The sequence below is a fragment of the Diachasma alloeum genome, unplaced genomic scaffold (genome assembly GCF_001412515.2).
Source record: "Diachasma alloeum isolate Michigan unplaced genomic scaffold, Dall2.0 Dall_scaffold_00299, whole genome shotgun sequence".
NCBI lineage: Eukaryota > Metazoa > Arthropoda > Insecta > Hymenoptera > Braconidae > Diachasma > Diachasma alloeum.
The window spans coordinates 1,376,905-1,394,451 of record NW_021680438.1 but is presented as its reverse complement, the minus strand read 5'-3'; the positions used below and the strand labels follow the sequence as shown (position 1 = coordinate 1,394,451).

Here is a 17,547-nt window from a genome sequence, read left to right as displayed (position 1 = left end):
AAAAAAAAGTACTAACTAGCAAATGTTTTTTATTAGCTCGCAATTTTCTTGAAAACTACTTCAATGAGGAAAAAAATAAGAATTTGGAATATCTATACATGAGGGGCTAATTGATCGGATCTGTTGGATCGGTGGGGAGTCAGTGCACGGAAAAATTGCGTCGTGCAGCGCTATCTTGTGAATTCGGGGAACAACGAGGAATTATTGGACGGGAGGAGTCGATCTGGGCTTTGTAACTACTTCTGGGTAGAGCAGACTGCGAAAACAGTCGTGTTTTTGTTTATGGGAATTCGCTTTGTGAGGGAAATGGTTCATTCAACTTGGAAAAGACAAAGAGGATTATTTATTCACACGAGGTGATAAAGTGCAGCAGATTCGACGAATGATTGTTCGGGGGTTTTTCGGATTCTCGAGCTCTCAGTGATTGTGGGGAGAGGTTGATTGTGGTAGATTATAGAGCAACAATTGAGGGTTTTACGTTGGGAAACATCGATTTTGTAATTATTGACATAAAATATTTGAATAACGAAGTTACAGGCGTTTGTCTTGGTTAATAAGGAAACTCAGCTCAATAATTGTCGAATTAATTGTCGATTTCGAGTAGTACTGCAGCTGAGGTTATTAAAAATTAAGGACAATGGCATCGCAGAGGGAGAGACGTGCCAATGCCGGCAATAAAATGGCAAAATTATTGAATGAAGAGGAGGAAGATGAATTCTACAAAACGACGTACGGGGGATTTGAGGAGGTGGAGCAGGATAATGATTACATGTGAGTTTTATTTATTTTTTTTTCAATAGAGATTTCTCTGCAATGGATTCAATTATCTGTATTTTTTTTTCCTTGTATTCTTACATTTTTGCAATTGTTTGATTGATAATATGATGATGACTTGATGTAAAATTATTTAGGGCAAAATTTATTACCACTGTCTTATTCAAATTGTTGAGAGCTCGAAGAAGCTTCAATATCAAACAAAATTTTGTGAATTGATAATCATTTGGTATTGTTTATTGGCTGAAGGTCAATGAGAGAAGTGGGTGCTACATTATTCTTTGTTAATCAGAATTCCTCGTGTTTTGAGGCTTTTCAACAATTAATTTGAGGATATTTAGCTACTTTGGCGACACTTTTTGCGTTGGGATGCTGTTCAATGTTTTTAGATGTATTTTTAGATGAAAGGGCTTTCATTTGAGCCCTTTTTCACTCTAACATACTGAAAATGTTGCGATGATTGTATTTTTCAAGAGGCTTAATTTCAAAGTCAGGAAACAATGATTCTAAATTTCAGTAGAAATCGATTTAACGTCAAAGAAATAAGTTTTTTTGACAATTTGAAGAATTTTATCAATTTCTTTAGAAGGAGGAAATGTTGAAAAAACAATAATTCTCACGCAATTTAATTAACAAGTTTGATGTATGAAAATATCCAAATCTATACAAAACTAAAAAAGGCACTTGGATACATCCTTCAAGGATACTGTGTGATAAAGTAGAGACAGTGCCAAAATGTGGAACGAAATTTTACGATTTGACAGTGATTTTACATTGTTTATTGGCTAAAAGCCAACGAGGGAAATGGGAGTTATATTATCCTTTGTTAATCGGAAATGTCTCAGCAATGATTTAAATCATTCATTTCTCAAGATTTCGTGCGTTTTGGAATCGATAAGACAAAGAAAGTTACCGTTTGGAAAAGATTCAAAAAACGCCAAAATTCTAATTTGTGAACATTACGACCTTGAAAATCTTTACCTGAAATCGTACCAAATTTTTTCATGTTCAAAATTTTCCCAGTAATTATTTTACGCCAATAAATACAGTTTTCAACCATTTGAAGGATTTTTTCAATCAATTTATTTGTAAGGGGAGAATTTTCAAAAAAACATTTTCTTGCACAATTCAACGGACAAATTTGATGTGTGGAAATATCCAAATCTATACGAAACTAATTATTCACTTAGACAGCTTCAAATATTCAATTAAATTTTACGATTTGACAATTAATCTATATGATTTATTGGCTGAAGGCTTGTGAAGAAAGACAAAAATCTGTATATAGGATGATGTGTGAAAGTTATATTACCTTTTCCCAACAAAATAGTTCTCATCAGTAACATAAATGATCTGTCCATCGTGGCTTCTCGTTTTTAGAACACTTCATATACTACACTAAAATAATAGTTTTATCTAAATACTCATTAGTACCTCGCATTTCCGATACTGAACTACCTTCAATAAATGGTAATAACCACGACTAAGAATGATGATAAATGAATAGAATTTCTTCGTACCCTTGAGCCCCATTTTCCAAAAATCATCACGTCATCATTTATATTTAGGATGGAGGACGAAGCAGAAGACGAGGTGGATTCCGACTTCAGTATAGACGAGAATGACGAGCCAGTTTCGGACCAGGAACAAGACGAACCCAAAAAGAAGCGTAGACTCGTGACAAAAGCGTACAAAGAGCCAAAGCCAGCAGCGCCGGCACAGTCAACCCCGAAGGAGAAGAAACCAAGAGCCCCCAGAGACAAAAGATTCCTGAACGACAGCAGAGAGAGAAAGTCGCTGCGAAGATCCACAGCATCAAAATCAGCAGCAACAGCGAAGAGATTACGCCAGAGGAACGAGGATCAGAGAAGAAAAGTCAAAGTTCGTCGTCACGAGGACTGGAAGCCCACTCAGGAGGAGCTCCTCGAGGAAGCCCTGGAGACTGAAAAAATTAACCTGAAGTCATTGGAGAAGTACCAGAAGCTGGAGAGTGAGAAGAAGAACGTGAGGACTGTCAGGAAGACCCATTCCCACCCCATAATTCGTTATCAGTCGTTGGCAATGCCTGTGATGGTTTTGAAGAATCTAGCTGAAAAGGAAAAGGAAAAAGAGAAGGGGAAAGCAGCTGATGGAGACGAGGGAAAGCCCAGTGACTCTGATGCCAACACCAACGACCCTGAGAAATCAACACCAGAGGAGTCCGGCAAATCGGAGGAACCAGACAAAGAGACTGATTCATCCAAAAAAACAAATTCATCAGAGAAGACAGAGGAGGTCAATGGCCCAGAGGTCGAGGCTGAGCAGACTGGCGAACGATACGAGAGGACTTTCATAACTTTCGAGACTGAGAAGATGTTCCAGAAGGCGTTCAAGAGGAAACCCCAGCCCAGGCCCACCCTCAAGTCCCTCTGTGCAATCACGAGACTGCCAGCCAAGTACATAGATCCAATAACGAATCTACCTTACAGGAATGTTCAGACATTCAGATTGCTGCGAGAGGCGTATTATCAGCAACTCGAGGCTCGTGCTGATGCTAATGATGCGGCTAGTAACCCAGAGTTGACGAAGTGGCTGGAGTGGAGGCGTCAGTATCAACAGGGGGGAGTGCAGAAGAGCACTGTACGACTTGAACCTGCTTCAGCGTACTCCACTTCTTAGCTCGGGGACACTCCCACTGATCTGGGAACGTCAGCTGCTTCCAAGCACAATCCGAATACTGTGTCGTGCTACGTCGTGCTGCTTAATAAACAATCCTAAGATATTTTTGTAGTGCGAAAGGGGGAATTGTGAATGAAGAAGTGAGATCTATATAATTGCTTTGTAGATGATGAATCAAATCAGTAGCGAAGTGGTAAAACGGTTCAAGTCGACTCATCTCCCAGTTGAGCTTTTGAGGAATATTTCCGAATCTAAGGGAGATAGCGGAATTTTCATAATTACATTTGTTGTAGCTCTCAATCGGTTGTACAAAAAAGGTAATAACAAAAATTTTGCTGCTTCCCTTAGATTCCGAGATATTCATTGAAAACTGGCCAATAGTCAAAATTGACTTGTACCATTTTACCACTTCGCTATTGAAATGAAAGTCGTTTTTGGTCTTTGGATCATAGACAGTCTTCTCTGGGGACACCCCTTTCTGCTGTCGTGCTGGCTAGTGAAGCATCCGGAGATAATTTTGATGGGACTGTGGAAAATTTTGAATTGGAATTTAAAATAAAGCCTCCAGATGCCATTAATGTTCAGGGGTTGGCAGGGAATGACACTGAAATAGAACTGAATTTTCTAAGGATATTTTTTTAGAGTGAAAGATGGGAGTTGTAAATGAAAAAGTGAGATTTATACAATTCTTTGATTTTTTTTGGTTTTGCGGTATCGTTTCGAGAAATAAAGTCAAATGAAAAATTTGTTTTTGTTGCTTAAATCATAGACAGTTTCCGTTTTCAACACCATTTGCTGCTGTCTAACGAACCATCTAGAGATAGTTTTGAGGGCAGGAAAAATTTTGAATAGAAATTTTAAATAAGACCTCAACATTCTTCAACGTCCTTCGATCCTCAGGTGTTGGCAGGAAATGTAACTGATATATAACTGAAATTGCTAAAGATGTTGAATATTTATTCAACAATCCAAAGACATTTTTTCAGAATAAAACATTGGAATTGAAAATGAAGAAGTAAGATTTTTATAATTCTTTGATTTTCATGGTCTTTGTAGTATCGTTTTTAGGAATAAAATCAAAAGAATAATTTGTTTTTGTTCTTTAGATCATAGACTGTCTCCTCTTTCAACCTCCTTTTCTGTTGTCGTGCTGTCTAATGAATCATCCAGAGGTATTTTTGATGACACTAGAGAAATCCTGGATGACATCAAGAGAAATTTTTGATAGAACCTTCTCAAGATGTCCATTAATCTTCAGGTGTTGACAGGAAATGAAACTGCAATGGAACAGAATTTTCTAGAGATGTTAAATATTCATGTTGCGAATTTTTAATGAAAACAGAAGGCTCATTCCGCTGGTTTTATTCTGGCAGACTGAAATTCTTCATTTGTTGAGGTGAATGTTCAGCTCAACTCTTTTTTAATAACCCAATTTCGCTCATGAAATTAACTTGTAGAGTAAGAAAATTACAAAATAGACTCTGTATTCTCTAAACCATTCAGAGGAGAGCTCTTCTTCTATTTGTTGATAATTTCCACTAAAAACCTGAAAGTGCAAAGATTTGACCCAAATCCTAAGGATCTTTAGTGGGAAATTTCAGACAAAATTCATAAATAGACGACACAAAAGAAGGGAATTAATGAAGTAAAAAATGAGATTTGTATAATTCTTTAATTTATGTTTTTTTTTCGTTCTTTAGTGTATCGTTTTTAGAAATAAAATAAAAAAAAGAAATGTTCAATATCTTCTTTTCTTTCGTTTATAGCCACAGTCTCCTCCATCTACTCTATCGTACGTATTACAGAAAGAAAAAATATTTCATCCTCGAAGACTATAAAGAAATTATAATGATGGATTAGATACAAGTTAGAGGATTACGCATAATGTGGTATTGAATTTATCTTGAATTTTTCTCGTTAACACTCCATGTGGTTTGATTTCCCGAAGTATTATCCTACTTATGAACTCTCATATTGTAATCTCTCGCGCACTGTTCGGAAGCTAAATAATTCATTCACAAATTCCATTAAGACTGTCGATGCCTAACTCTGTTAATTCAGTTAATTTCAATTTCTTAAGATTAATTAATGATAAATTTTCCTCCTCAATCATCCAATTTTGTTAATAAAGTGAAAATAATTTTGTAATCAAAATAATATCCCCTGTGGCCACTGGTTTGTTTCACCATTTTTTTTCGTTAAGGACAAATTGTTAAAGAACTATTAATATATTTTATTTTTTCATCATTTATTATTAATTTTATCTTTTCCATACTCGTGACTCCTTCGCACAGCTCTTGACAAGAAAAGCCTCTCGTAATAAAAACAATGTGATTCAAAAGCACGATAGCATGGTGCCTATAACATATACGAAGTATCTTTAATGTTTTTTTTCCATTTTCTTAATTTTTTTAAAAACAAACTACGTGAGAGCGCGACGGACAATGAGCAACACGGTCGGGTTTTTTTGTTCTTGTTATTCAGAGTTTATTTAATCAATGAAATTTACCATTTCTCAAACCCTCTTCGTTTGTTTTCTATTACTTCCTGCAATATACACATTTATTACTTCAATTATTTCTTCGTATTTCAGTATTATCCCCCTCCACTGCTATTACTCCTTTGCTTCATGCACTTTCTGTTGACGCCCCCCCATTTTTTATTATTCCAATTTTGTTTTCTTTTAATTCCGTAAATATATTATTACAAATTCGCTTATATAAGTCACGGTCACACTATGCGTAGAGAAGAATAATTGTATATGTATTACAAAGAAGCGGTAATACAACATTTAATTACCATAACGTAATATATTCATGTGTTTGTGTATTTTCAGTGTTTATTTTTATCAATTTTTTTTTTCAATTTTTTGTCTCTCATCCTTCATGTTGATGTCGTGTACGCTTGCTGTGTTCTATGTGTGTGAGTCTGCATGCATGAAGTATGTATACGTGATTTAATTTCTCGTGTACATATTCATGTACAGAATGTTGAGAGTTCTGGGGAGAATGCGAGGGTATTAAAAACATTTTTAATCATTAATATCTCTATGGACACTGGATGAAAGTACGTGTTAACAAGTGATCTTCTGGGATCGTTTTATTATTCTGTTTTACTCAAGATGTCGACTTATGCATTAGTTCGTTTGCATGATTTTTGGGAATGTGTCCATGAATTTAATGATTTTATTTACTTTTGGTTTTCTTTTTTTTTAACTTGGGTATTTCGTGTCCTCATTTCATCGACAAGTCCGCAGCCATCCCCCGGATGTTTGAAATTCAGGCGAAGAAAAATTATTTAATTAAACAAAAATAAAACTGAATCCTCCTAGTATACGAGAGTACAGGCCCGCACACATAGTCTTAGTTCTCGTACTGTTACGCACCTGCAGTATCTATCACCAGCCATCACTTTCTTGCAATCTCCCCCCATTTTACTGCTTCTGTTTAATGAGGATAATATTGTTGATTAGGAATGGTAATAATCGTTTACATTTAACTTATAAATGGAAGAGATGATGAACAGTGTTGGAAAAAATTAAAAATTTCATAGAGCGTTTAGGAGTAATTTCTAGGAGGGGGATCTTAATTTTAATTTAGGGGAGAAGAAATCATGAATTCAGTAGCGAAATTGTAAAACGGTTTAAGTCGACTTATCTCCAAGTTGAGTTTTTGAGGAATATTTCGGAATCTAAGGGAGATAGCGAAATTTTCGTAATTACATTTGTTGTAGCTCTCAGCTGGCGCTACAAAAAAGGTTATAACAAAAATTTTGCTATCTCCCTTAGATGCCGAGATATTCATTGAAAACGGCTCAATAGTCAAAATTGACTTGTACCGTTTTACCACTTCGCTACTGAATTTAAAGTAAAATAAAAGGAATTTGCAGTTTCTATCGATTTTTATATCAAATCGTGAATTTTCAATGACGATATTGTTTTAAACATCAGAGGAACTGGCACTTGATAAAAATTTGCAAGAAATGTATCATAATCTAGATAAACTTTTCTCACTTGAGATAAGTAAATTTTCGATAGTAAATAGTAGGGTTTTTTCTTCTGAAATTAAGTAGCGAGTTTATCATTTTCAGTGCAATGACTTCAACACCGAGAAAGAAAAATTTCTCGGTTTTTGAACCAAAAAAATTGCAAGTTAAAAATTACCCCAAAAATAAAATCTAATGCTGACCATTTGAAGTCTGTCTCGAACTGACAAAGTCTTGTGGCAAAAGTGGATTTAGTTGATTCAAAAAATTGCTATGATCTGTCTGCACTACTTATTCATTCTAGTCTGCACTACTTATTCGATACTTCCATGCATAGTTTGCTTGCGAAAAAAGTTCGTTTTATACGACGCATTTTATTTTTGTAGATTTTGTTAAACTATCGATCAGATTGCCGTGCTAAATATACGGGTTATGTGATTTATTATTATTCAATAACTCACGAAATTTCATCGGTGTGCAATCATTTTACTGCGTTTTTTCTAAGCTTTTGTAAATCTTTCGAAAACTAGAGAAAACGTAGAAAAATGGTTGCACCGTGAAACTTGGTGAGTTACCTATTGAATTGTAATGAAACGCAAGAACGGCATATTTTTTCACGTCAATCCGATCGATAGTTTGCCAGAAATCTACAAAAACCGTGAAAATTGGCGGAAATGCAGAACATTTTTAAACAATTTACAATGAGGGATGTTATTTCGACTGGTATATTCATATTCTTTATTACCCCGGGTTATTTTACTCGGTCAAATCTTAGATGTTTTCAAGGTACACATTACACCCATTATTACATCCATTATTTGTTATTTTTAAACAATTTCTTTTTTGGTAATGTTCAGCTAGCGATTTTGTTGACTCAAACAAAACTCGCTCGAGAGCTTGTTTGGTTTTCTCTCAGTGTAGAATTTTTTTTCTCAGTGATATTATCTTTTTTTAAACCCAAATATTAGTGAAATTAGAGTCATATGTTTGACACTCACGTGGTAAGCAGTGCGGCGAGTCACTGGCAGCATTGCTTGCGCATTCCATCGGAGCTCATTGTTGGTTTAACATCGATGGGTTCAACATTTTGTGCCCTGATTGTATCGCCCTCCGGTGGGTCCCTTATCTGTTTCTGCGATACGATTCTGTAAATCTCTGCAAAAATAAAGATGATTCATTAGTCCCAATTAATTGACTCTTTCGTTCAAATTGTTCAATTGATTAATCAAATCGATGGCAGCATGACTCACCGGTTAGTATATTTTGGAAGGCCGTCTCAACGTTGGTGGAGTCAAGTGCCGATGTCTCAATGAAGGAGAGGCCATTCTTTTCGGCGAATGCTTTGGCCTCGTCAGTTGGCACTGCACGTAGATGCCTCAAGTCGGACTTGTTACCGACAAGCATGATAACAATATTCTGATCAGCATGATCTCGCAATTCCCTCAGCCATCGCTCTACATTCTCATACGTCAAGTGTTTTGCTATGTCGTAGACCAAGAGTGCACCAACAGCTCCTCGATAATATCTAAATATTTTGTTACAATATCATTAACAATTGCTTTTGAATTACATCAGTGTTGGTGTTAAGGATTACCTTTAAATGTGGGCATCTGCATAAAAAAGGCCCACTTTGTCGGTTTGGAGTTACGTATATTCCGGTAATCTTAGTGAGATTCCTCACATTTTGAGCCCAAAATTAACACAATAGTATGAAAAATGACGTCGGTATAGAAGATCAAAAAATCATTTTAACATTGATTTAAATGGAAGGTGTGAACACAAAAACGTGAATATCTCGCAAAATAAATGCGACAAAGTGGGTCCTTCTCACGTGGACGTACACAAATAACGAAAAAAACAATTTTAAGGGTAGGGAGAACAGGCCAATTGCTGGACGATTAAGGGAAATTCGAGTTTCGTAGGAGGACCTAAAATAACAGAATCACCGAAATGGGAATTTGATGGCCTCCGTATCTTCAAGAATTTTTTAATTAGCAGAAAAAAAATTATTTGAAGTCAAAATAATAAAACAAAGAATAATTAAATTAAGAAATAGTTGAATGCACCCAAAACCCCCAATTTCTGGACGTCTGGGTCATATTTTTTTTATTTATTAAATGTCGATTAATGGAAAAAAAATTGATCACATGCTTATATACGAGTAATATTATTGAAAAATGAAATTATTGACCTGTTCACCCTATCCAAAGCGAGAATAGTCTTTGCAATAAAATTGGTTCCTTCGGTTATCATAGTTTTGCTTCCGAATGCAAGCATTATATTTGTCAAATCCGAATTTTCCTATTTTTTGTGTCAGGATACTTAATTTTGGCTTAGGAGTTCGAATGTGCTATTTAAAAAAAATCAGGATCTAAAATAAAAGAATCATCTAAATGGGGATATGATGGCTTTGATACCTTCAAGAATGTTTTAATTAGCAGAAAAAAATTATTTGAAGTCCAAATAACGAAACAAAGAATAATTGAATTATTAAACTCAAATATTTTTGTATTTTTCTTATTTTTTAAAGGTCGATCAATAACAAAAATAATATCATATTTTTCCTTCCGAATGTAAGCATTGTATGCAACACGTTCATCGTGAAAACTCCTTCAGTTATTTCTTACAATGTACTAAAATCGTCAAGGCAAAATTCCTAGTTTTTACGATTGTTTTATTATAAAATATGTCGTTTTTATCAAGTGCTGGTCGTTACATTTTGATCCACATTTATTATCGTTTTGAATTATATTCGGGACTAATTGTCATTTTTTTCTGTCTGTGTTTGGTTTCCAGAGCCTGAGAAAGTTTAGATTTTAAGCGAAATATTACGATTCGATATTGAATCAGCACTCTTTGAAATTAATAATGTCATAAATTAATAGTGTCCGAGCCTACATGACTGGGATTAATTTCGTTCCACTACTTGCAATGTTTTTGTTAATTAATCTTCAGGAAATCTATAGTTTCATTTGAACAATGAGCTGCAAACAACTCAATAGATAATCTTCTAACTCAATAGATAATCTTCTAACGAGCAAAATGAGCAAAATTGCATTGAATTGTCCTTTACCCTATTATAAACTTCCTGAAATTGAAGTAACAGCAGCATGAATTTTTAACTTCCTGATCGGTAGGGAAGAGGTTATTGTAATGACCCCGATAATCGAATGTGGGTATTTCGTCATAGCTCTACGTTCCTTGACCTCTAGAATTATTCTACGACGTTTTTAGATATTTCTACGTTTGTGTATGTGCGTATGGGACCAAAATTTTGGTCTACGATTTCTCTTGATCGAACGGTTCGATTGTAATGTTTCTGTGGGTAATCGATGCATCTTCATGATAGTGAAACCTGATTAGAGTCTGAACTCGATGATCTCAGTGTATTTTTTGTTCTTTTCGTAAAAAACATGTGAAAAAACATAAAAAATGTAGATCTTTTGAAAATTCCTAGATTTCTTCTACACAAATGATAGGATTAATTTTTTTTTTACTATCAATGCATTTTAATGTAACTCTACTCCGACTGAATTTTCATAAAAATCGTCTCTGCTGTTATTCAATTAATTAGATAAGACTTTCAGAATTGGCAATTTTTTTCTAATTAATAAGCACCCTGCCGTCTGATTTTTAATATTGTGAATATCAATTCAACTTAAATTCAAATCGTTCGTAGAATTCTTTTCAATTTTGGACATTAATATTTCAATGACAACTTGAATGCTCAAACGTTTTGTAAATATCGAACGTTACATTTTATTGAAATTGCAATAGATTGAGAATTGAGAACAATATTTGCCTAAATTTTCACAGTGTACAATAATTATTCCCTGCCGTATGGACATGAAAACAGGAATTTAGTTCAATATTCCATAAATTCACAGATTCGTCAATAACAACATGAATGGAAATGTCATGTAAATTAGTGTTGGTAAAAATTTCATGATTTTATATTAGAAATTTCCAAAGTAATTTTCTAACAGCGCAAGGAACTATTCCCCAGTCGTCTGAACGAAATGTATTCAAAAATAGATTCAACAATCATCCCCAGTGAAATGCAAACACTTGTGGTTGTTTTTTAGAAAAAGATCACAAAAATGTAACATTTTGAAAACCTATTTAATCGCAGGGCCTGCCCCACTCGAAAACAGATAACCGTCCTTTAGTATCGATTATGGATTCATTAACGCCACAAATAAATGGAAGAATCTCCCAAATAATCAAAATTCAAGGTCGATAATTCGTTTCCCCCAAAAATTCAAGTACTCACGCAGAGGTAATAGCTCGATAACGTTCTTGTCCAGCAGTATCCCATATTTGGGCCTTAATTGTCTTTCCATCTACCTGTATACTGCGTGTTGCAAACTCCACGCCAATGGTAGACTTGGACTCCAAATTGAATTCATTACGAGTGAATCTCGACAGGAGATTACTCTTACCTACACCGGAGTCTCCAATGAGGACCACTGTAACCAAAAATACCCGGCATTAAGTACCCATTGACGGTTCCAGTGAACATGTTTACCATCGTCCATGACAAATTATATGCATTGGATATTCAAATTGAGCGATCAACGAACATCAGTGGGTGCCCCGTGGCTCCTCAAACAAGGCCAGTAGGTTCACCGTATGACAATCAAAGTCTTCCTACACGTGTATCAATCAACCGACATTTTTCAAATTACTATTCCAGATATTCCGTCAGTGGAAAATATTCTTTTATCAGTTCACTCTCATTCACGTTTATCCATTTTTCGAAGATGGATTTTTTTTTGTTTGAGGAAGATTGTGGAACTTTCATCGCTTGTTCGTAAAGTGGGATATTGCGCACACGGAGGAAAAATGGGGATGAAATATAGGGTTCGATACTCGTGGGAAAAGAGTTCTTTGACCTTCGGGAGGATAGCACTCGCCTTCGGCGAGCTACACACCTCCCACGGGTCAAAAAACACTTCTCCTTTTCGTTTGAAATTGGCGGTTTGCAGGTCCCTCGACACGAAAATTAATTTTCATCACGCTGTGCGAAAAAGTAACTTTTTAGGCATGCTTCGCGTGCCTAAAACGTCCCTTTTCCACACATTGTGATGAAAAATATTGTTCGATACTCGTGGGAAACGAGTATCGAACAACTCGCCTTCGGCTCGGGCTATAAACCTCCCACGAGCCAAAAAACACTTTTCCGCACTCATTAGTAACGAAATATACTAATACACACCTCGCCATGGAAAACCTATCACCCTCCCCCACGTGCTTGTCATCCTCGCCTTCGGCTCGGAAGGCAATCTTGCACGTGGGGAACGGTGATCTGTTTTCCAAGGCTCGGGCATGTAATGTACTATTTTTGACACTGCGGCTACGTTCACCTCATGCCAAAAAGTACGAGTGGAATTTTCATCGCTTGTTCGTAAAGTGGGATTTTACGCACACGGAGGAAAAATAGGGATGGAATATAGGGCGCGATACTCGTGGGAAAAGAGTCCTTTGACCTTTGAGAGGGTAGCACTCGCCTTCGCCGAGTTACACACCTCCCACGGGTCAAAATAGTATATTTCGTTACGAGTGCTGAAAAGAGTTTTTTGGCTCGCGGGAGGTTTATAGCACGCGCTGAAGGCGAGTGATATAATCCCACGAATCGAAAAACACTTTTCCCACAAGTATCGAACGATATTTTTCATCACAATGGGTGGAAACGGGACGTTTTAGGCATGCGGAGCGTGCCTAAAAACTTACTTTTTCGCACAGCGTGATGAAAAACACTTTTTCATCACGCTGTGACGAAAAGTGAACTTTTCGGCACGCTCCGCGTCTGCGGAGATTTGCGGAAAGCGGAATTTTGCACACGCGGAGCGTGCGTAAAATTTCACTTTACGCACAAGTGGTGAAAAATATACTATTGTCGCACGCCAGACTGTAAACTGGCCCTTGTGATTTACAAGCTGACGTGCAACAGAATATACGGAATGCAATGGTCAAACAAAAATCTGGGATACTTCAGCAAATAATGCAGATATTTGAAACTTTGAGGCCCACATTATCTATTCTATTTGTGAATAATGCGCTCGGACTGATGAATCGACATGTCAGTAGCGAAGTGATAAAACGGTACAAGTCAATTTTTACTATTGACCAGTTTTCAATGAATATCTCGGAATCTAAGGGAGATAGAAAAATTTGTATTATAAACTTTGTTGTAGAGCCTATCGAGGGCTACAACAAATGTAATTATGAAAATATCGCTATCTCCCTTAGATTCGGAAATATTCCTCAAAAACTCAATTGGGTGTTAATTCGACTTTAGAGTAACTCTACCCTGACAGTAAATTCAAAGATTATTGAAAACTGCAAAAAAGTTGCAAAAAAGTCGATTAGATTCGGAATTCTAATTTTTTTCTCAATTTAATTATCGTTTTGGTTTTTCAAAGAAGAAATGTTTAAAAATCATGATTTGGCCCAGTGTCTTATGTGAAAATCAACATTTCCATTGTAATCAAATATTAAAATCTGAATTTTTTTTCATTAAATGTGAAAAAATCAAGAATTTTTTTGACACCTCATAAAAAATAATCCACCGTTTTGCAAACAAGTTTTATTATTTATTTATAAGAGGGAAATGTTTGAAAAAATATCAGTATTTTGCGAAATTTAATTTAGATAATACTGACTGGATATGAATTTTTTCAAATTTTTTCCATGCAATTTAGTTGAAAAATTTAAAAACTGAAAATATCCAAAAGTATAGCGTAGCCCGGCCGAAGGGTAGAGCTACTTTAGCCGTTTCACCACTTCGCTACTGATTTTAATCAACAAAGAAAAAAATAAATTACTCTGTCGCTCAATTGAAAAAAATAAAAACACCGAGTGTTTGCGGTTTTGAATAAACATCCTCCAAAATTTCTGAAAACATTATTTTACAACATAAGTTAGACCACGTGCCTCGCTAACCTGTTCATTCGCTGGGACTCCACACACATAATTATGCAATACATAACACCGTGCAAATCTGAGCAACAAGATGAATCGAAAATTTGATACTTCCGGTGCGATACCGTATCCAACGAAAGAAATCGAAATTGCGAGAATGGGAGGAATAACGCAGGAAACAAACTCCAATGTGTCACAACGATGATATCATCATACACACATGACATTTCGTACATGTTGCACAATGTACACCAGGTACAACACACAAGAACCCAAATAAGTTCACCGCGACAGTCTTTCTATTTCAAAGATCATAAACCAAGTGAAAAATAATTCCATCCAATTAGGAGTTTAAAGGCCCACCCCAAACAGCAGTACTTTGTCATGGATTTGTTTCCCAAATTAGTCAATGATGACTGAAAAATTTCACACCAGTGGAACCAAAGAATTCCACAAATAGGAAAAATTCTCATTGAATTCGTAATTACGCCTCGTCATTGGAATTGATACGAATGGAACCACCGGTGGGGGGGACTTTCAGAGGCGGATAAAATAATTTGATACAACGACGAAGAGACAAAAGTAGCGGTTACAACGGCAAAATCATGCCCGCCTTGGCGATGAGGGGCACATCACCCGTGGCGTAACGTCAGTTCTCATGACGTGCTGACTTCAATGTCAATGATTCGTTGGCTTTTTAATGCGCGTGTAAAGTCAAAGACGAGAATAAAGAACGAAACACAGGCCTGATGATGGAATTAACAGATGGATAAGAGCGGGTGGGGAAGGATGGGATGACTAACGCCACGTTACTGACGAGAAGAATAAAAAAAGACTAATGATAATTATGGTTATGATTTTTTTCGAGGGAGAGGACAGACTATAGGATGGAGTATAACAAGACGCGGTCTTTACCTTTAAATAAATAATCGTACTCATCGTCTCGAGTGCCCATCTCTTGTCACTGATGAAAACAAGCTCTCGACTGATGACGAACCAAAAAAAAATGACCGGATTTTAACTTTTAGCGTGCAAACTCAGTGTAATCACGTATTTATGTACAATTAAGTACTGTGGTCTTGTGAACGAGAAAGAAAACGTTTTGGGCACTCGGTGTCGGTCTCACTCCCCTTATTTTCCTCGACTATTCCTCTCTTTCTCTCCTTGTCAACTTCTCCAACACCAACGTCCGCTCCGAGATTTTTTTTCCTCTTTCTTTCGATATTTCTGTCTCTGTCTTCTTTCTTCGGGGTCTACAAACACTTTGTTCCTTCACTGAATTATTATTTTTTTTTTGGAAGTGCGGGATTGATAGCAACGGATATTTGATGTTACAAAAATAACGTACACATGCACGTATCGGTATTTAATACCGTGGGTTACAGTGATTTTACACGAGTATCACGATTGCAATACAATAAATTGTTTTTTTGCTTTTCTTTCAATTTAACTGTACAATATGGCCTCCTTTCTACGCCCCTCTCCCAGCAGCCTAGGAATATGTTAACTTTGTCTGCACATGCGCCATTCGGCGACAGGCGGGGGGCGCATGCGCTGGCTGGAACGTCAAAATTTTATTGCCGACGACCAGCTGACTGCAGCGCCCGGATTTTTTATGAACTAGGAGGTTGTTTAAACAATTGTGAGAGTGGGTGGACTTTAGGAGATACTCACGTTCAATTGAAATGAGGATCTGAATAATTCGAGTATTATTTCACTTGGATCTCTCAATTGGGTACCAATTATTTTATTTGTCGAGACTTTAGAAATCGTTATTAACGATTTCTTTTATTTAAGAGGCAATGGAACGTACCATCGGAGTAGAAACTGCATTCCAAGTTTATTCGTCGTCAGACGACTGTTTAGTAAAATCCAAATTCTTACGCTATAGAGACCAAGATTATTGATGATGTAGGAATTTGGGTTTTGGTAAATAGTCGTCGGATGACGAAACAACTTGGAATCTGATTTCTACTCCGATGGTAAGCTCCATTGCCTCTTAAGGGGTAACAGAATGCCCTTAATTTTCCAAATTTTTAAACAAATTTCTTGCCGAAAGTTATCGATATTATTACAAATCAAAGCACATTAATCTCCAGGAGGCAATGATGAAGATCAATGTGCTTTGCATGCCAAAAATATTAATTACTTTGCGCCGGAAATTTGTTTTGAAAATTTCAGGGAAACAGTGGCCTTCTGTTACCCCTTAAGGATAATGGGGCGGGTAGTGGGATATTCAAAAGATGCAGCCAATTTTATGGAGATTTTTTCACACATTATTGAATCCATTTAGAGACCGTGTGCAAAATTTGAGAAACACCGGAGGCAGGTCAACAAGAAAAATGATTTTTAAAGTTGCTGCTTGTACATGAGGTTAAAGGAGCATCGATAACTCGTGCATTTCCCCTACATTATCGACCAGTCGGCAATGTGGAAAAAATATTGAAATTATCGGTGATCTATTCAGCCTCATGTATAAGCAGCAACTTTAAAAATCATTTTTGTCGTTGCCCTACTTACGGGGTTTCTCAAATTTTGCAAACGGTGTCTAAATGGATTCAATAGTGTGTGAAAAAATCTGCATAAAATTGGCTGCGTTTTTTGAATATCCTACTCCTCGCCCGATTATCCTTAAAAGAGATGAGAGTAATTCTGGGATTGGTCGTAATAATTAAAGGAATTATTTCAATTCGTGGAGATGATTTTACAATTTTTTTTTNTTTATTTCAATGAAGATGTTTTGATTATGTGGAATAAATGATTCATTTGTAATGAATGAATCACTCGAATCAAATAAACTATCCATTTGAAGTGGACCATCCTCATGCATAAGCAGCAACTTTAAACATCATTTTTGTTGTTGTCCTGTTTCCGGGGTTTCTCAAATTTTGCAAACAATGTCTAAATGAATTCAATAGTATGTGGTAAAATATGCATAAAATTGGCTGCATTTTTTGAATATCCTACTCCTCGCCCGATTATCCTTAAAAGAGATGAGAGTAATTCTGAGATTGGTCGTAATAATTAAAGGAATTATTTCAATTCGTGGAGATGATTTTACAATTTTTTTTTTCATCGTGAAAAAATCATTGGATATTTCTTCGATTCATTTCAATAATATTCTTGCGAGAAATTGGCAACTCAAGTTTTTATTTCAATGAAGATGGTTTCATTATGTGGAATAAATGATTCATTTGGAACAAATGA

General features: G+C 36.1%; 2 protein-coding genes across 3 annotated transcripts; one reads left to right on the top strand and one right to left on the bottom strand.

Moving 5' to 3' along the window:
• The first annotated feature begins 245 nt into the window (after positions 1 to 245).
• LOC107039375 (vacuolar protein sorting-associated protein 72 homolog) lies at positions 246 to 3,660 on the top strand. Its single transcript, XM_015258948.1, has 2 exons — positions 246 to 771; positions 2,343 to 3,660. Exons 1-2 carry the CDS (start codon positions 638 to 640, stop codon positions 3,430 to 3,432), a joined length of 1,224 nt encoding a protein of 407 aa, XP_015114434.1. The 5' UTR covers positions 246 to 637; the 3' UTR covers positions 3,433 to 3,660.
• A 790-nt stretch (positions 3,661 to 4,450) lies between these two features.
• On the bottom strand, positions 4,451 to 15,831 carry LOC107039420 (ras-related protein Rab-11A). 2 transcript variants are annotated; one of them, XM_015259019.2, is made up of 5 exons: positions 15,256 to 15,831; positions 11,690 to 11,885; positions 8,667 to 8,941; positions 8,415 to 8,571; positions 4,451 to 4,709 (listed from the first exon to the last, which is right to left on the bottom strand). In XM_015259019.2, exons 1-4 carry the CDS (start codon positions 15,293 to 15,295, stop codon positions 8,435 to 8,437), a joined length of 648 nt encoding a protein of 215 aa, XP_015114505.1. In that variant the 5' UTR covers positions 15,296 to 15,831; the 3' UTR covers positions 4,451 to 4,709; positions 8,415 to 8,434. The 2 variants fall into 2 exon arrangements, with proteins under 2 accessions (XP_015114505.1, XP_015114504.1); XM_015259018.1 differs by lacking the exon at positions 4,451 to 4,709 and adding an exon at positions 5,168 to 6,874.
• Between the last annotated feature and the right edge of the window lie 1,716 nt (positions 15,832 to 17,547).